This window comes from Vipera ursinii (assembly GCF_947247035.1).
Source record: "Vipera ursinii genome assembly, chromosome: Z".
NCBI classification, from domain to species: domain Eukaryota; kingdom Metazoa; phylum Chordata; class Lepidosauria; order Squamata; family Viperidae; genus Vipera; species Vipera ursinii.
Genome location: NC_139517.1, coordinates 30,517,046 through 30,532,632, shown reverse-complemented (window position 1 = coordinate 30,532,632; position 15,587 = coordinate 30,517,046). Strand labels below are relative to the sequence as shown.

The following is a 15,587-nucleotide window of genomic DNA, read 5'->3' as shown; positions in this document are numbered from 1 at the left end:
GAGGGTGAGCCCATTAAACTGACCAAACTCAAATCCAGTTATTGGGTTTGAGTCAATTGCAATTTAGCTGGCTTCCAGAATTTCCTCTACATATGTTCTGCAGGGCAGATTAATAGAACCACCCAGCCATCGTTGAGATGCTATAAAAATATATAGGTTGATACTTATTGGCTGCAAATAAGCACTCCCGTACTTAATATTCCCCAGGAGATTCCCCTGTCCAGCTTTCATCTCAGTTGTAATATTGACTTTCTCTTCTGTGTTCAGAGTGTAGTAGACGACATTTTATTTAAATACTATATAATCTGCTTTGAAGGTAATCTCTTCCATGGAGGTAGACAATAACATTCAAAAGTATGTAATTACACTTTAAACAAACTTACAAAAACAATGTTTCCTTTGTATTCTTGTCCGTGTTGGGAAGAACGAAGAAAGGCTATAGATGGATTTCTGGTTTCTGCCCTGCTGGGTTTTTTTTATCGCGTACATAATTTTTTCCTAGGATTGCAGCACTTAATGCAGTCTAAACACCTTTTACTCAATTGATTTGCTTGGGGAAGGGTTTGTCTCCCAAGTAAGTATGCACATAACAGCAGCCACCTGAAGTAGATGTGCCTACTCAGAAGTAAGATCATCAGAGCTCTGTAGCCATTCCTCCCTCCCTCCCTCTCCCCTAAACGTTGAAAGGCATCTTAAAAGTGACATGGGCTTCTCTCTCTCTCTCTCTCCCCACCATGTCTTTATCTCCCCCTTCTTTTTCTTGAGTGAAAAGTTGATTTTGTTTCTGCCCATGTCCTAATCATCTCCGGTAATGTCTCCTGCTTTAAACACAAATCATTCGCTTTAACTGCAACATGAATCAACTTTGTAGTACTGGAGCATATTCTTATGACACCCACCAAGTCTCCCATTCTACATCCTTCTGGAAATTACTTTTGGGTAAAGCTTGCAGAACAGTCAGCTTAGGATAACTCTGAATTCTGGCCCTAAACTCCACAGTGCTGGGTCCTTATTGGGATTTAGCAAATAATCAGTATGCCATTCTATAGATTACATAGCTTTTATTCTCTTAGCAATGGCTCTGACCTTCGTAGGTGTAGAAGTTGTCCCTTCAGTGTTACTAAGCCTTCAGCTGCTGAAAGCTACAGTCCACCCCTTAAACGTGAGGATGCCTTTCTGCTTGGTCTTTATGAAAAGCAGAGGTTTACAACCTAAGGCCCAGGGCCAATGAGGCCCCCATAAGCCTCCAAGGGCAATTCCATCATTATGTGACTGAATTAAAATAAATAAATAAATATGAAACTAGAAAATATATGGGAATCTTATTTTCATTATAATGTCAGTGTCAATTTTGATTGCTCTTCCCATTATTTTTCAGAACACAGCTTCAGGCATAACTTTTTCTAGGAGTTGTGCATGCAACACCAAGTCCATCCCTGGGTAGTTCTGGTTTACAGAGTCTAGTATATTAAGTCATAATGTCAAGCTCCAAGAAAAATCACCATAGTGATCATGATTGAGGATAAAGGTTCTGTTTTTTGTACCGCATCTGGAGGTCATCAGGTTGGGGAAGCCTAGAAAATGAGCCAATTAAAGTGATTAAGATAAAAATCCAAACAAGATTAGGAAATTAGGTGCACACTAGCTTTGTAGGAATGTTAGCTGGCAAGCTTAGATTGTATGAATCTGGTCCAATGCAAGATGTATGAGTCAATTTGATTGCTAAATTTGAATAAGCTGTATTATTAATACTATTGGCTGTATTTGCTACCTTTCTATTGAGTGAGATAAGAATCGTGTTTATAGTACTTAGCATAATAAATCTTATAATTTTATGTTAGTGATAGTTTTATCCAATTACCCTAGGAATGAAGAGCTCACTTCCCATCAGGTGTAATTGTTGAATTGCAATTTCCAACATTTTTACTGTTGATCATCCTAAATATGCTGCTATGAAATATAATTCAGCAATATCTGGGCCATGGACTCTTCAACAACCCAGTAAGGAAAGATAGTCATATAGATGGGATGACAGCATTCACTTCTCCCTTGAACTCTAGTTCACCATCATATTTGTGGCAATGGCTGTCCTATGGGTTTAGCTTGTAGTTCAATGTGTTAGGCAAGAGTGTTGATTAGGTAAATGATGCTACAAGAATCCAGCCAGTGTTTTGGTTCATTCACAGTTCAATGAGTTGGACAATGCCAAAAAAGTCAGTTTCATAAACTGTGGTTTAATTAACTGCAGCGTAGTAAGCAAAACTAGTTTTATTTTCATGGTGTTAAAATACAGTAAATGTGTAGCTCTCCTGGGGGTTTGTAACCATTGTTTTATCAGGAATTGTACTCTTTGCTGATTTTCATCTTATGCACGGTTGTTTTTTTTTAAATTGCATATTATTTGTTCTATGCATTTCACAGACTTAGATTTATGCTCATCTGGATGTAAGATATATTTAAATATTTTAATTTTAAGGAAGGATGCCTGGGTTTGCAGAAAATTTTTTGCAGTTTTTCTGAAAAACTGAAGCATCATCAAGATTTTCAGTCAAATAAAAAGTTGCTGAGAAAGAAAGGGGAAAAAAAACAATCCACTGCTTTAATACATGGGATGCAATTTTAAAGGAAAGCACATGCTAATATTATTTATAAATTTATATTTATAAATGTAGTTTATTTTCTTTCTTAAGTGCTGTAGTAAAGCAAATTCTCTGACAGCCTGAGTAGTTTTTTTAGTTCTGCCTTCCACCTTTCTTTCAGGACAGAAGCTTAAGAAGAGGTATCTTTAAATGCCACCTTCCATTCCTCCACAATCATATCTCTGTGAGATAGGGTGGCCCCAAATTATTCAGTTGGTCCTCTATGGCAGGGAATACATTGTTTACATCTCCGTGATCACAGACCCAACCTTTTCCAATCTGGAGTGCTCCAAATTCATTAGATTTCTTTGGGCCTGAGTTTCTCAATGTTGCAACTTTAAGATATGTGGACTTCAACTCCCAGACTTCCCCAGATGATGGTGCTTAGGGGATCATGGTCATTCAGATCCACTGCTGCCCCCAGAATGGGGACAGTCATGTTAAAGGATGAATTACATTCCAGGTGAGGCTTTGTGTCTATGCACATAACCACTTATCCAGGCCTGCTTGATTTCTTCAGCAACAGAAGAATTTACCAGGACTGAAAATGATTTGTAGGGCTGTGATCTCACCAATGCACTTTTTTATTTCAGCAATGGGGCAGCACCAGTCCCAGGAGTGAGCTATGTTTTGCTATTGAAGTATACTTTTGGTCTGGAGTAAATAGTTTGCAAAGGATACATGGTGGTCAGGGTTGAAATAATGAATTTGCTTGGATTAAATTCCTTGTTTTGATTTCTTTCACTTGCATTTTCTTTGTTATTTTAAGCCACCTTGAAAGTCCATATTAAACTGAAAGATAGCAAAAAAAGAAGAAGAATTAAGAAAAAAGTTACACTTTAAGGATCATGCTTTCTTTTTTTTGTAAACCAAGGCAATGCAAAAAGCCTTTAAAAAACCGAGAAGCAAACTTTCAGAATTTTTTTTAAAGTGTTATCTGTAAGTAAGTAGTACCTTGTGATTCCCTCCTACTGTCTCAATATTTTTTTTCACCTTGTCAAAACTTTGTGTCCTCTCCCCTATTGTGGCTTTTCCAGTAGCACATGGATGTGGTTTACCCAGGCATCTAGGGAGTATCCTTCCTTAAGCGGAAGAGTTTGACTTGCTCTTTGCACATGAGCTGAGTTTCTTAATTAAAATCTGCACTGGTGAGAATTAAAGGCAGCCCTGTAGAGGGATCTCTTCTTCCCCTGACACAGTTTCAAACCTGAGATGAGGGAAAACAAGGTCTCTGATTGGGCCACAACTGTTCTCTGAAACTGTTTGCATTTTGTAGGCTTGCTTCCTTCTGCTCAATTATTTTCTCCTGGGGAAAAGGCAGGTTTTTAAAAACACAGAGGATAATGAGGAATTCTTGCCATAATGCCGTAAGCTTGGAATGCTCATCAAATGTAATAGGCTGGAAAGAACTGAGTGCACAGGCTAGATTCTTTGCACATTGTTGTTTTTAGCAAATTATAGCAGTAAACCAAAATGCACAGAAAAAATGCCATTGATCAAACACACCTTTTAACTTTAAATTTTATTTATTTTTATTTTAATTCCATTTATATCCCGCCCTTCTCCGAAGACTCAGGGTGGCTTACAAGCTTAGCAGTAGCCTTCATTCTATGTATATGCCTGCTTATTAGGGCTTTCACACACACCCCCAAGCAGCATTATTACAAAGTCAGCTTATTGCCCCCAACAATCTGGGTCCTCATTTTACCTACCTCAGAAGGATGGAAGGCTGAGTCAACCTTGAGCCTGGTGGGATGCGAACCTGCACTAATTGCAGGCAGCTGGTGTTACTTAAGGAGCCATTAGCCCACTGCTCCACCAAATTTTGACCTTGCATCTTTCATTCCATGCCCCTCTCTCAGCAGCTCCTTCCTTCCTTCCTTTTTAATCCAGAAAATTTGAATCTTTGAGGTTGAAATATAAAGTGATGTCAGGTTGATTTCCCCCTCCCCCATAGGCTTAGCTCTTTTTAAGACAAGATAAGCTTTTTGTAATAGATTGAATTTGACTGTGCCACATCAAATGACCTTAATAAACATTTTCTATGTGAGTTCATCCATATTGTTTGCAGCCTGGTTTGCAACCACATCAAATGACCTTAATAAACATTTTCTATGTGAGTTCATCCATATTGTTTGCAGCCTGGTTGACAGCTACTTCAGTATCATGTTCTTGTTATTTAAACTACAACTCCTTCTTGCTTATATTATCTCAATCAATGAAAAATGACCTGGCCAATTTGATGATGCCATTGTGAAAGAATATTGTTAATTAGCCAATCAGATTATATCACAAAGCCACTTCATGATGATGGCACTCCTGCTTCCCTTCATTCTTAATGGGTATGCTTTTTCATTGTATGTTTGCATAGGCCAGTCAACTAAAGCAGTGGCCCTTGACCTTTTGGGAACCAGGACTGGTTCCATGGAGAGATGCTTTTCCATCAACCAGAGAGGCCATTTTGCATGCTGCCTGCATCCTGTGGATGGGGCTTCGCTTGTTTGTGTGGCCTTTTTCTGGCATGTGACAGACTGGGTACTGGTCCACAGCTGAGGGGTTGGGGACCCCTGAACTAAAGTGTTTTCAGGCTGTCAAACACTTTTCTGAAAAATGTGTTTGTTGGATCAGAATGCCAGTAAACTAAGTACACACACAGCTTAATTGCCAAATTTCTTTCCTCTGATCACAAGTATTTCTGAGGCATTTGTTTATTTATTCTGTTGAATAATCTTTGATTATATTCATTATTTGTGGTGGAAATCTAGTGGAGCTCAAATTTCCTCTCCAAATTCCCATGTTAGCCATTTCTTCAGGGTACACCCTTACCTTGATTTAAATAGAAATCCAGTGATTAAAAATTCCTTTCTAATTTAATTGTTTAGATAGTGATTCAAGAAACATCCTTGAATGGCATGACAATAGTTCATGGTGGTGCATTCTGGGAAGAATTATATTTTTCCCAAGAGAGAACATCCACATTTGGGGGATTCTGGATCCACATTTGTCACTGACCTCCAGTGTCCCCCCCCACTCCTAAATGGGTAGAAATACCTGGGAGTCAGATTGATCTATGCCCAGGTCTAAATTATTGTATTACAGTCTAGATGCAGCTGCCCTTAAAGAAGACTTGTAAACTCCAGCTGATGCAAAATGCTATCAGGGCTTAAATATGTAGCGAGACAATGCTATATCCTTGGACTAAGCTTATCTTTCCAGATCTTCATTTGATTCAATAATTTTTTTCAGAGTTCTTTAATGGTAAAAAGCAATTATCATTCAGAATTTGGGAGCAGACTTGTTTTCTGGATGACTGTGTATCATGGGTTCCTGTCAGTGTGTTCTTGTTGGGATCTATAATTCCCATTATTTAATTGTGGCAAGATCAAACAGTGATTTATTAAATGAGTCCATAAAGATAAATAATATCCATTCTTAGTAAAGGAAGCAATTCATTTGTAAGTACCGGTACATCCACATCTAAATTGTTTCTCAGTTTTGTTTTTTTCACTGGAACTATCAATTGCTGAGAACTGTCAAGTTTGTGGAATTCATTACTCTAGAGCAGGGGTAGGCAACCTTGGCTCTTTTATGACTCATGGACTTCAACTCCCAGAATTCCTGAACCAGCCAACCTGGCTCAGGAAATCTGGGAGTTGAAGTCCACGAGTCATAAGAGAGCCAAGGTTGCCTACCCCTGCTCTAGAGGTACATATACCACAGGGTCTTAAATTTTGCCTTTATATAGATTTAATTTTCAGACTGGTCAATTAGGTACAAGGACCTCTGAGCATTCACAGAGTACATTTCCACTCAACTTATCCACCGTTTATCATATCCTTTCTGAGTGGTGAGTATTCTGGTCAGATATGATATTCTTGGTACCTTTCAATTTAGAATTAGAATTTGTTTTATGTCTACAAATTGATAGATGGGCATATATGCAGAGTGCATTCTGGATACCAAATTATATTGTAATAATAAGTTGCCAAACAACATTTGTGGTTATTATCTGAGAAATCTGACATAGGCAATTGCATCATGTTTCACTGAAATTTATTGCTTTGTTGTTATTGAAAAGTGGCAAAGAAGTTGCAAAGTCAGAAATCCAAGGAATTCATTATTATCTTTATAATCTTGCTTCTGGGAGGCAAAGCAGTGTACATGGCACTTTTCTCTCCAACTTTATCCTCACAACAATATCCTCACAACAACATCAGGAGGAAGATTAAACTGAGGGATTAAAAAAAGGCCCAAGGGTGCTTCATAGTGGAGTGGAGGTAAAACTGGGGGTCGTTTTGTCCAGCAAGTCTGCCAGTAGCCCCATGTTGAAATACCTATTAGAAAAAAATGCAAATAAATATTGACACAAGTATGATCTCAGGTCTGCTTAAAACCAAACAGTTCAGCAACCATTGATGTTGGCTTCAGCTACATATTGAATCTTACTTTTCTCTTTAATTCTGTTTCTTTCAAAAGAACTGGAGAAATCAACCATCATAGAGAATGGAGAAATCCGCATCAATGGAAAAGGGAAGAAAATCCGGAAACCACGCACCATTTATTCTAGCCTTCAGCTCCAGGCCCTCAACCAGCGCTTCCAACAAACCCAATATCTGGCATTACCCGAACGGGCAGAATTAGCAGCACAGCTGGGATTGACCCAAACACAGGTGAGATGCTCTATTGATTTATACTCTCCACCTGTTACCCATCAGTCCCTGTTTTCTGAGAGCATATATTATGAGGATAATGTTCACAACATGCCTGTAAAATTAGTTAGAATGTAGATGGTGACTTGCTTAAATCTAGCTCTTTCCATCTAGTAGATAAAACAAAGTTGCCAACTGTTTTTCAAACCTGGCCACTTTAAGATGTGTGGACTTCAAGTCCTAGAATTCCCCAGTCAGTCATGCTGGCAAATTTTATGCTGGCTGCAGAATTTTGGGAGTTAAAGTTCACATATTTTAAAGTTCTCAAAGTTGAGAAACACTGATCTAGAATGACAGCCACTGGGAGGAATATTTGATATTGAAAAATCAATGGATAGGAAAGAGACTAAAATTTGTTTTATCCTTTATTGGCTTTTGAAGGGTGCAGTCTGGATTGCTGCTCCAGACATAAAAAATGAAACAACCATTGGAGTAGGTGGGCAAAAAAGGACTATAAATCAAGGATGGAGAACCTGATTTATTGTGTTCTAACTGAACTTTAGCTCCCAATAGCCCATGTCCCTGTTGGCCCTGCTACTAGGCCTTCTGAGAATTGTATTTTCCTCCATCTGCTTGCATGCTAACTTTCAAGGGTAATTGACCTGAAAAGGGATGATAGCTAATGTTTTTCACATTCAAATCAAAATATTATTATAGCTGCTGTTGCAACCTTGGTTTCCCCACTTCAAAGCCAAGTACAAATGCTAATATTGTGCTGAGGAGTATTCTAGAGCCCCCCATATTCTTCTTACTGAGCTGTAGCTCAGTATTAATTAACATTATTAATTAACCTGATGTTGCAGAAGGACTCTTGTAGATAAATTTCAGAAATTCTGGCTTTCCCAGGTTATCTTATATTTTCTTCAGAGTTCTTTTCTCCTCCCCAACTATTTTCTGCCTTCACAATTGCCCTGGGAGATACATTAAGATAGCCCCAAATCAATCAGTAACCTTCTTAGCTGATCAAGATTTTAAATCTTTGGCCCCTTCCCTGATGACTTAATTGTTGCACCATGGATTTTAAACTATGATCTTTGGGGGGGGGGAATTGCTTTCTTGGAACAGTATAAACACAAATTAAGTAACGAAATAATAAATAACACATGGAACAGTCTGCTTGCATCAAATTTAAACACTGCAATAGTTTATCATTTTGGCTGGTAACATTGCTTAGGTCCGTGGTGGCGAACCTATGGCATGCGTGCCACAGGTGGCACACAGAGCCCTCTCTGTGGACACGCGCGCTATCGCCCCAGTCCTAAGCCTTCAGCTCGGTTTTATAAAACCTTTTCCCTTTAGGCCTCCACTGCCGTGTGCAAAATTAAAAATAAAAGGTTTAATCAATCAATTTCAACTTCTCGCTGGGAAAAAAGATCTCGCAAAGTTGGAATTGATTGATTGAACTTTTTAGTCCCACCCAATCTGCCATTACCACCGCAGCACACCCACTCAATTGCCCACAACCACCCAATGGGTCACACTCACCCAATGGGTAACACCCACCCAATTGCCCACACCTACCCAATGTGCCCTGCCCATCCAGCACATGATGATACATAAGTGGGTTTTGGGTTGCAGTTTGGGCACTTGGTCTCTAAAAGGTTCGCCATCACTGGCTTAGGTATTGGATTTGCAATCAGCAAATTTTGGGAAACTCAGATGTACACCCCCTGAAAAAACACACACATCACCTTAGGAAAACAGGTTTAAATGTAGGGGAAGGAAATCTCCAATCAGCTGGATGAGAACTAAAACTGAGCATGGTGTTTATAGAATATGGACTGATAGATAAAAGAAAGGAATATGGGCATTACAGGAGACGTTAGGTACCAAAGACAGATGGAAATGAATTTCATATAGACATCAACATTTCATAGCAGATTCTATGGGTACAATGTAGTAAGTTGATAATAACTGCAGCATTTGGCATGTTAGAATCACTTCCCAGGGGACACTGCATTCTGTCTTAATAAAATAGGACATAAGTAAGGATGGACAGATGAGTTGTGAGAACAGGGGAGGTTGTCATTGAAGGTATGGTTTGGAAAGACCTGGAAGTCTTCCAAGACTTAGTGCTGTCAAAAGTCCCTCACACACAACTGCCTCTTTTACAGATGGCTAAGCCACTTAAAGAGATAATTTGAGACAGATGAATGGCACAGATGAAATCTTAGCCACAGGCATTTTAAAATGTATTTGGACAAGGAAGAAATTCAAGTAAAATGATGGAATCTAGGTGCTTTTGGAAGGCAGGATGGCAGAATTCTAAAGCTATGAATTGTTATAAATAAATGTTCTTTTTCCAGATAGAGCATTTACAAATCTACTATTGATATATCAAAAAGTGGATGCTTGGTCTTCTTCTACTTATTTGTCCCTTGGAATGCAGAAACCAAACAGAATATTGCCAGCCAATCATCTTTTCCCAAGAGACTCCTCAGGTTATGAGTGTTCTTGAAGAAATCATCTTAGCTTCTGGATGGGTGTGTGATAGATATTTCACAATGAAGTACTAGTTTATAGAAATGGTACTACACAAGGCCAGGCAGACACTTTCATGTGAAGCAATGTTAAGCACCTACAGAAATAGATTCTTCTGCTGCATATGATTTGCCAAAGTTTACATTTTTATCCATCATAAATAGTTGCATGGGCGTTAAGATTATTCCTCATTTGTTCCTAAATGGAACACAAGCATGGTGTCATAATCATTTTTTTTTCATATTCCCATGCCTTCATCTCATTGCCAGTGCATATGTGAGTGAGGCTTAAACTACAGTTATACTCACATTAAAGAAATATTCCCCCCCCCCACACACACAAACCTCAACATTGTTCAAGGTCAGCCTCAGGTAATGTAAAATCTGTTAGACTTTGTTACTAAATTGAACTTGAAACAAAACTAGATGGGGATCAACAGAGGGGACAGCAAATCTCACTTCACTATACTTTAGAGCTAACACAATGATGTTTATAGCCTGCTATATTTTTTATTTTTTTAATTTATTTATTTTAATTCCATTTATATCCCGCTCTTCTCCCAAGACTCAGGGCGGCTTACAAGCTTAGCAGTAGCCTTCATTCTATGTATATGCCTGCTTATTAGGGCTTTCACACACACACCCCCCAAGCGGCATTATTACAAAGTCAGCTTAATTGCCCCAACAATCTGGGTCCTCATTTTACCTACCTCGGAAGGATGGAGGGCTGAGTCAACCTTGAGCCTGGTGGGATGCGAACCTGCACTAATTGCAGGCAGTAGTCTAAAACTTGCACTTGCATGAAATTTCTCTTGGGAGTATATGCTGCATTTTGGACCACAAACAAGGGGTGCTTCTCTATTCCTAGAACCCTTTTCTCTAAATAAGCAAGTATTGCTGTATCTCATTGACGCATTATGAGTAGTGCTTATTTTTTAATCTAGTTTTTATTTAGTTGAGTATTTTTCAAACTTGACAGCTTTTAAGATGTGTGGACTTCAACTCCTAGAATTCCCCAAATAACATGCTGGGAGTTAAAAGTCCACATGTCTTAATATTCTGTGATTAATTAAAGTTTAATTGTTTAATTATGTATAATTATATATAAAATTGCTTTTTAAACTTTACTAATTATTTTAAGGATATTTTTCTGCATGAAAGGCTTAAAGTAATGTTTCTAGTAGATTAAGTATCATTTCTAGGTGCACCACTGTTAAACAACCTTCTACTATTCTTCGAATCTTCACTGAAATCAAACTATCAATTTGAATAGCGTTTATATGGGGATCCAGCTCTTGGATGCAGTGTTTCTCAACTGTTTCTCTGAAGCTGGCTGGAGAATTCTGGGAACTGAAGTCCACACATATTAAAGTTGCTGAGATTGAGAAACACTGACCAATTATAAAAATGTGTATTCTGACCCATATAGTACATTTGCCTACTATTAAAAGGTTCAACCTTTTGGTTAAAATGCAGGTTAAGTGTGGTTCAAGGCAAATAAGTTATCTCTTCTGCTTTTAAGGGTCTGTGTGAGTAATGATTACTTAATAACACTAACAGTGATTGATATATATATATAAAAGAAATTGTGGCTTGTCAGCTCAGTAAAAGTGGCTTGTTCAATAAAAGTCCTGGATAAACTATTTTTTTTTTCCAGTTGGGAGCTGGAGGTGGTTTCAGGGAGGTTTCTCTTCTTCTGGGCTCAATGCATATCTTCTTTGTCAGGAAAATTTCCTTCTGGGCATACAGGCTTTGCTGGTTTCTGAAGCAGTACAAAAGCTTTCAAAACCTGTTTTCTGGGGATGAAAATGGGATGAGTTCATACTGTAAGCAGCAAATCCTTGTTTAGACTACCTTCTCTGGAGTGTGAATGAAGGAAATCTATATCACAGCAAACATATTTTTGATGATGTTAAGACTTTCTTCTATTGCTGAAGTTTGCAGGGTTGTTGCTTGGATAGTTCAAACAGGATTTGCTCACATATATATTTGATGTATTCTCATTGTGTTTCTTACTCATTATTTTATTCTATTATTTTACTTTTGTTTACAGGCCTTTTCATTTTTCTTCCTATTTATTATTGTAAGCTACTTAGAGTGGCCTAACAGCAAGATAGGTGGCAGATAAATTTAATAAATAAATATGGAGGGAAGCTAAAAGAGGCCAATGAATGTTGTTTGAACATGCTCAGTAGCCACAAATCAGTTTTGCTGGGGGGGGGGGAGAAAACTATGAGGAAGATTGAAGTATCAGAATTCTGATTGGCTGCATTAGGATCTGCAACATTATGCTTTAGCCCCATTGGTTCTAACTAAAAGCACATCTAAATATTCTGCAAAACTATTAGTATAGGTCACTGTTTCTTCCAACTTGGTCACTGTAAATCATATGGGCTTCAACTCCCATAATTCTCCAATCAGAATTCTGGTTGGGGAATTCTGGAAATTGAAGTTCACACATCTTAATATGGCCAAGTCTGAAAACAGCATTGTAGATGAAACATACCAAGGATTCTTATGCTAATGATAGGCTGGACCTTGGTTTAGCCACACAGCACTTATTGATGTGCTGTGATAGTAGAAAAAGCTCATGGCCTTTTAATACCAGCCTTTCACATCACTTGGAATTGCTCAGGTAGATTTAGCTAGAAATGCTGAGACTTGAACCTAGGACGTTCTGTTTGCAAAGTAAGTTTATTTACCACTGTCTCTGGCTGAATAACAAGCAGAGCTTTATTACTAGACTTAAAAAAAACACTTGAAAGGGTTAAAGCTAATCCATCAGATCACAATTTAACACATTTTAAGAATATTCCCTTTCTTGTAATTCTAGCTTCTCACCCCACCTCCACCCTTCAGCAGTGGTTTTGTTTAGATGACAGCCTTTCGTTTTTGCTGGTTCACAGGTGAAGCAAGCAGGATCATACAGGGAACAGAAACATTAAAAAAAAAGAAATAGATGCCAAAGATAAAATTCCAGAGATGGAAATGCAGGGTAAGCTGAAGGAAGAAAGCAAGAGAAACACAGCGGGTCCAAAAATGATAAAGATTGACATCACATTCCTTTTCCTAAAAACTTACTCCTTGCTTTTGACCCCTTCTCCAAAATGCTTAACTTCCAGAAGGTCCAGCCTAAAAATGTTTTTCTTTTTCCAGAAAGCTGCAAGCTTGCTATTTTGATCCTAAACTCATCTTCTGTATTTTCTTTTTTTTCCATTTTAAGTTCTTATCTGATGCAAGGTACGGCACTCAAGCCAAATCTGCAAACTAATCAGAAAAAGTAGCTTCCCCGTACCGACAAGTGCCGCGGGGGGAGAGTGGGTGGGGTCTCTTGCTTCAGACGTCTGTAGTTTTCCTCTTCCTTAACATGCCCTGAAGACCAGACTTTACACTTTGCCCTCCTTCGATCTTTCCACAAATGCCTTTGTGCAATCGGCTTTAGGGGTGGGGGAAGACGGGGAGGGGGAGGAGCCCTGCTTAAAAGAACCGGCTAGGGTTAGTCTACAACAAGGAGCCTGAAAAAGGTTGCCTGAGAAACGTTTTACAGCCCTGCTGCTCGGTGATCTTTGCAAAAGTCCCAAATGGGGCGTTCCCGTTTTCCATTTTACAGAGGAGGGAATTAAGGCAGAAGGAGAGAGACAAGAACACTACTCTAAGGTAGCAAACGCTACCCAACAATCAACCTTTTGCCGCGAGGGGGATTCATATTTGTATGTATGTGTGTGTGTGCATGTGAGTACAAACGTATCATCTTTCAATCTGAGCATCCAAGGATGGTAAAGTAAAGGTAAAGGTTCCCCCGCACATGTGTGCTAGTTGTTTCCAACTCTAGGGGCCGGTGCTCATCTCCATTTCAAAGCCGAAGAGCCAGCGCTTGTCCGAGGACGTCTCCGTGGTCATGTGGCCGGCATGACTAGACGTCAAAGGCACACGGAACACTGTTACTTTCCCAGCGTAGCAGTCCCTATTTTTCTACTTGCATTTTTACGTGCTTTCGAACTGCTAGGTTGGCAGAGGCTGGGACGAGTAACAGGCGCTCACTCTGCTACACGGCACTTTGCCGATCTTCTGATCGACAAGCTCAGCATCCTAACCCACTGAGCCACCACGTCCCTCATCCAAGGATGGTAGCAAACAGTAAAATGCAGAGTACAAAAATAATTCAGAGGCAGAAATGAAAACCAGTGCAAACCTTAATTATCAGTTACAAGTCAGGAAAAAATACATGTTTGGGGCACACTTCCAAAGGAAAGTGGGGTGGGTGACCAATGCAAGTCCTATGGGACTGTGCTACATACTTTGGGAATGACACAGGAGAAGGCCTTCTACTTTGTGCCACATGGGTACATCTTCAGGGTAGAGATTGTCAAAAGGGGCACGTCCACAGTTTGTAATGCTCAAGCAGGTTTGCGGCAAAAGAAATGGGCCTTCAGACAATGTGGATTTAAATTTAAGCAATGTATTGCCTTTTTCAAAATAGGCACTATGTGACTCCAGTGTTTTGTACCGTTATATATGAAAGCCATCACTTTGGGGAAAGGCTGGAACTGTATATCCAAAGGCCTGTACTATACAGTATGCAATGCTGTTCCAATCTGTGAGCTGATTTCCTTTCTACTTTGCATTTTGGCAACAGATATACTTAACAGATTCATGTCAGATTTAGCAATGGGCATCATTTTACATAGATGTCTGCCTAGGACTAGTTTCATGGCTTACCTGAAATTTAGGTGAAAAGATGAAAGTACTGTGATTGCTAACTTTTCTTAGATACAGAATTAATGGAATCAAAATCATTCTTCAGAAACTTTAAAAAAACTATCTCTTGAATTTAAAGTGTATGAAATTTTCTTTCTTTCAGCATTTCCAACTTATCCAACAACAATATCATTTGTTATTTTCAAGTACCACAGTATTCAAAAATTTTAAGGATCTTGGAACAAGAGTCATCTTGCAAAACCAATGAGAAAAAAAATCATTTAGAATTCTTCAATCTAAAATAGCTATGAGTAGAAACAATAGGTAGGGAGAAAATAAAAGCCGTTAAAAGTAGAACAATGTAGATGCAAAAAGTTCTGGATTAAACTCCTCCCAGTTTTATTGTAGCTGTTCATGCGTTCTCTGCTTGCACCCATTTTCTCTTAAACCAGGTCAAGATTTGGTTCCAGAATAAACGTTCCAAATTCAAAAAGATTATGAAGCAGGGCTCCAGCATCCAAGAAGATAATTTACATAGCTCTTCATCTTTGTCCCCATGTTCACCCAACATACCTCCACTTTGGGACATCCCCATGGCATGCAAAGGACCTCCTCTGCCTTCTAACACCTACATCAACAGCTTTGGACCTTGGTACCAACAGCCACAACACCAAGATGCCATGGGAAGGCCTCCAGTGATATGACAAAAAACAGAAATTGGAATGTCAGACTATCTCATGTGCCTTTTTCTGTAAATCTCTGACCAGCATTTCTGGTATAGGGAAGTGGGACAAGGGTAGAGGAAATGGCTTCTTTGAAGGAATTTCCAGTCTTTTTCCCTTGACAAGAAGCCCTCTAGCTGGAGATGATTGCCCATATATATTCCCTTCTCTGATCTAGGACCATATCTAACAATGGTGACAGAATATGTGAAGCAGAGATTGGGAAAGGGCCCCAGATCCCCTTGATTGCAAGTCAGGAGCCCCTGAGGAGAACCTCTTCAGTGGAAATTTATGAAAACAGTGCCTGTGTTATGGTTCCAAAGATAAGCTCATGAGTAA

At 39.0% G+C, this 15,587-nt stretch overlaps 1 protein-coding gene across 1 annotated transcript in view; it reads left to right on the top strand.

The window, feature by feature from the left end:
* DLX4 (distal-less homeobox 4) overlaps positions 1-15,234 on the top strand; it is a gene marked incomplete at its 5' end in the record, with an annotated part of 22,021 nt that extends 6,787 nt beyond the window's left edge. Inside the window, 2 exons of the mRNA XM_083378610.1 lie at positions 7,116-7,309; positions 14,979-15,234. Coding sequence (XP_083234736.1) covers positions 7,116-7,309; positions 14,979-15,230 — 446 coding nt within the window. The 3' untranslated portion in view covers positions 15,231-15,234. The remainder of the gene's footprint in view (positions 1-7,115; positions 7,310-14,978) is intronic.
* Positions 15,235-15,587: the final 353 nt, after the last annotated feature.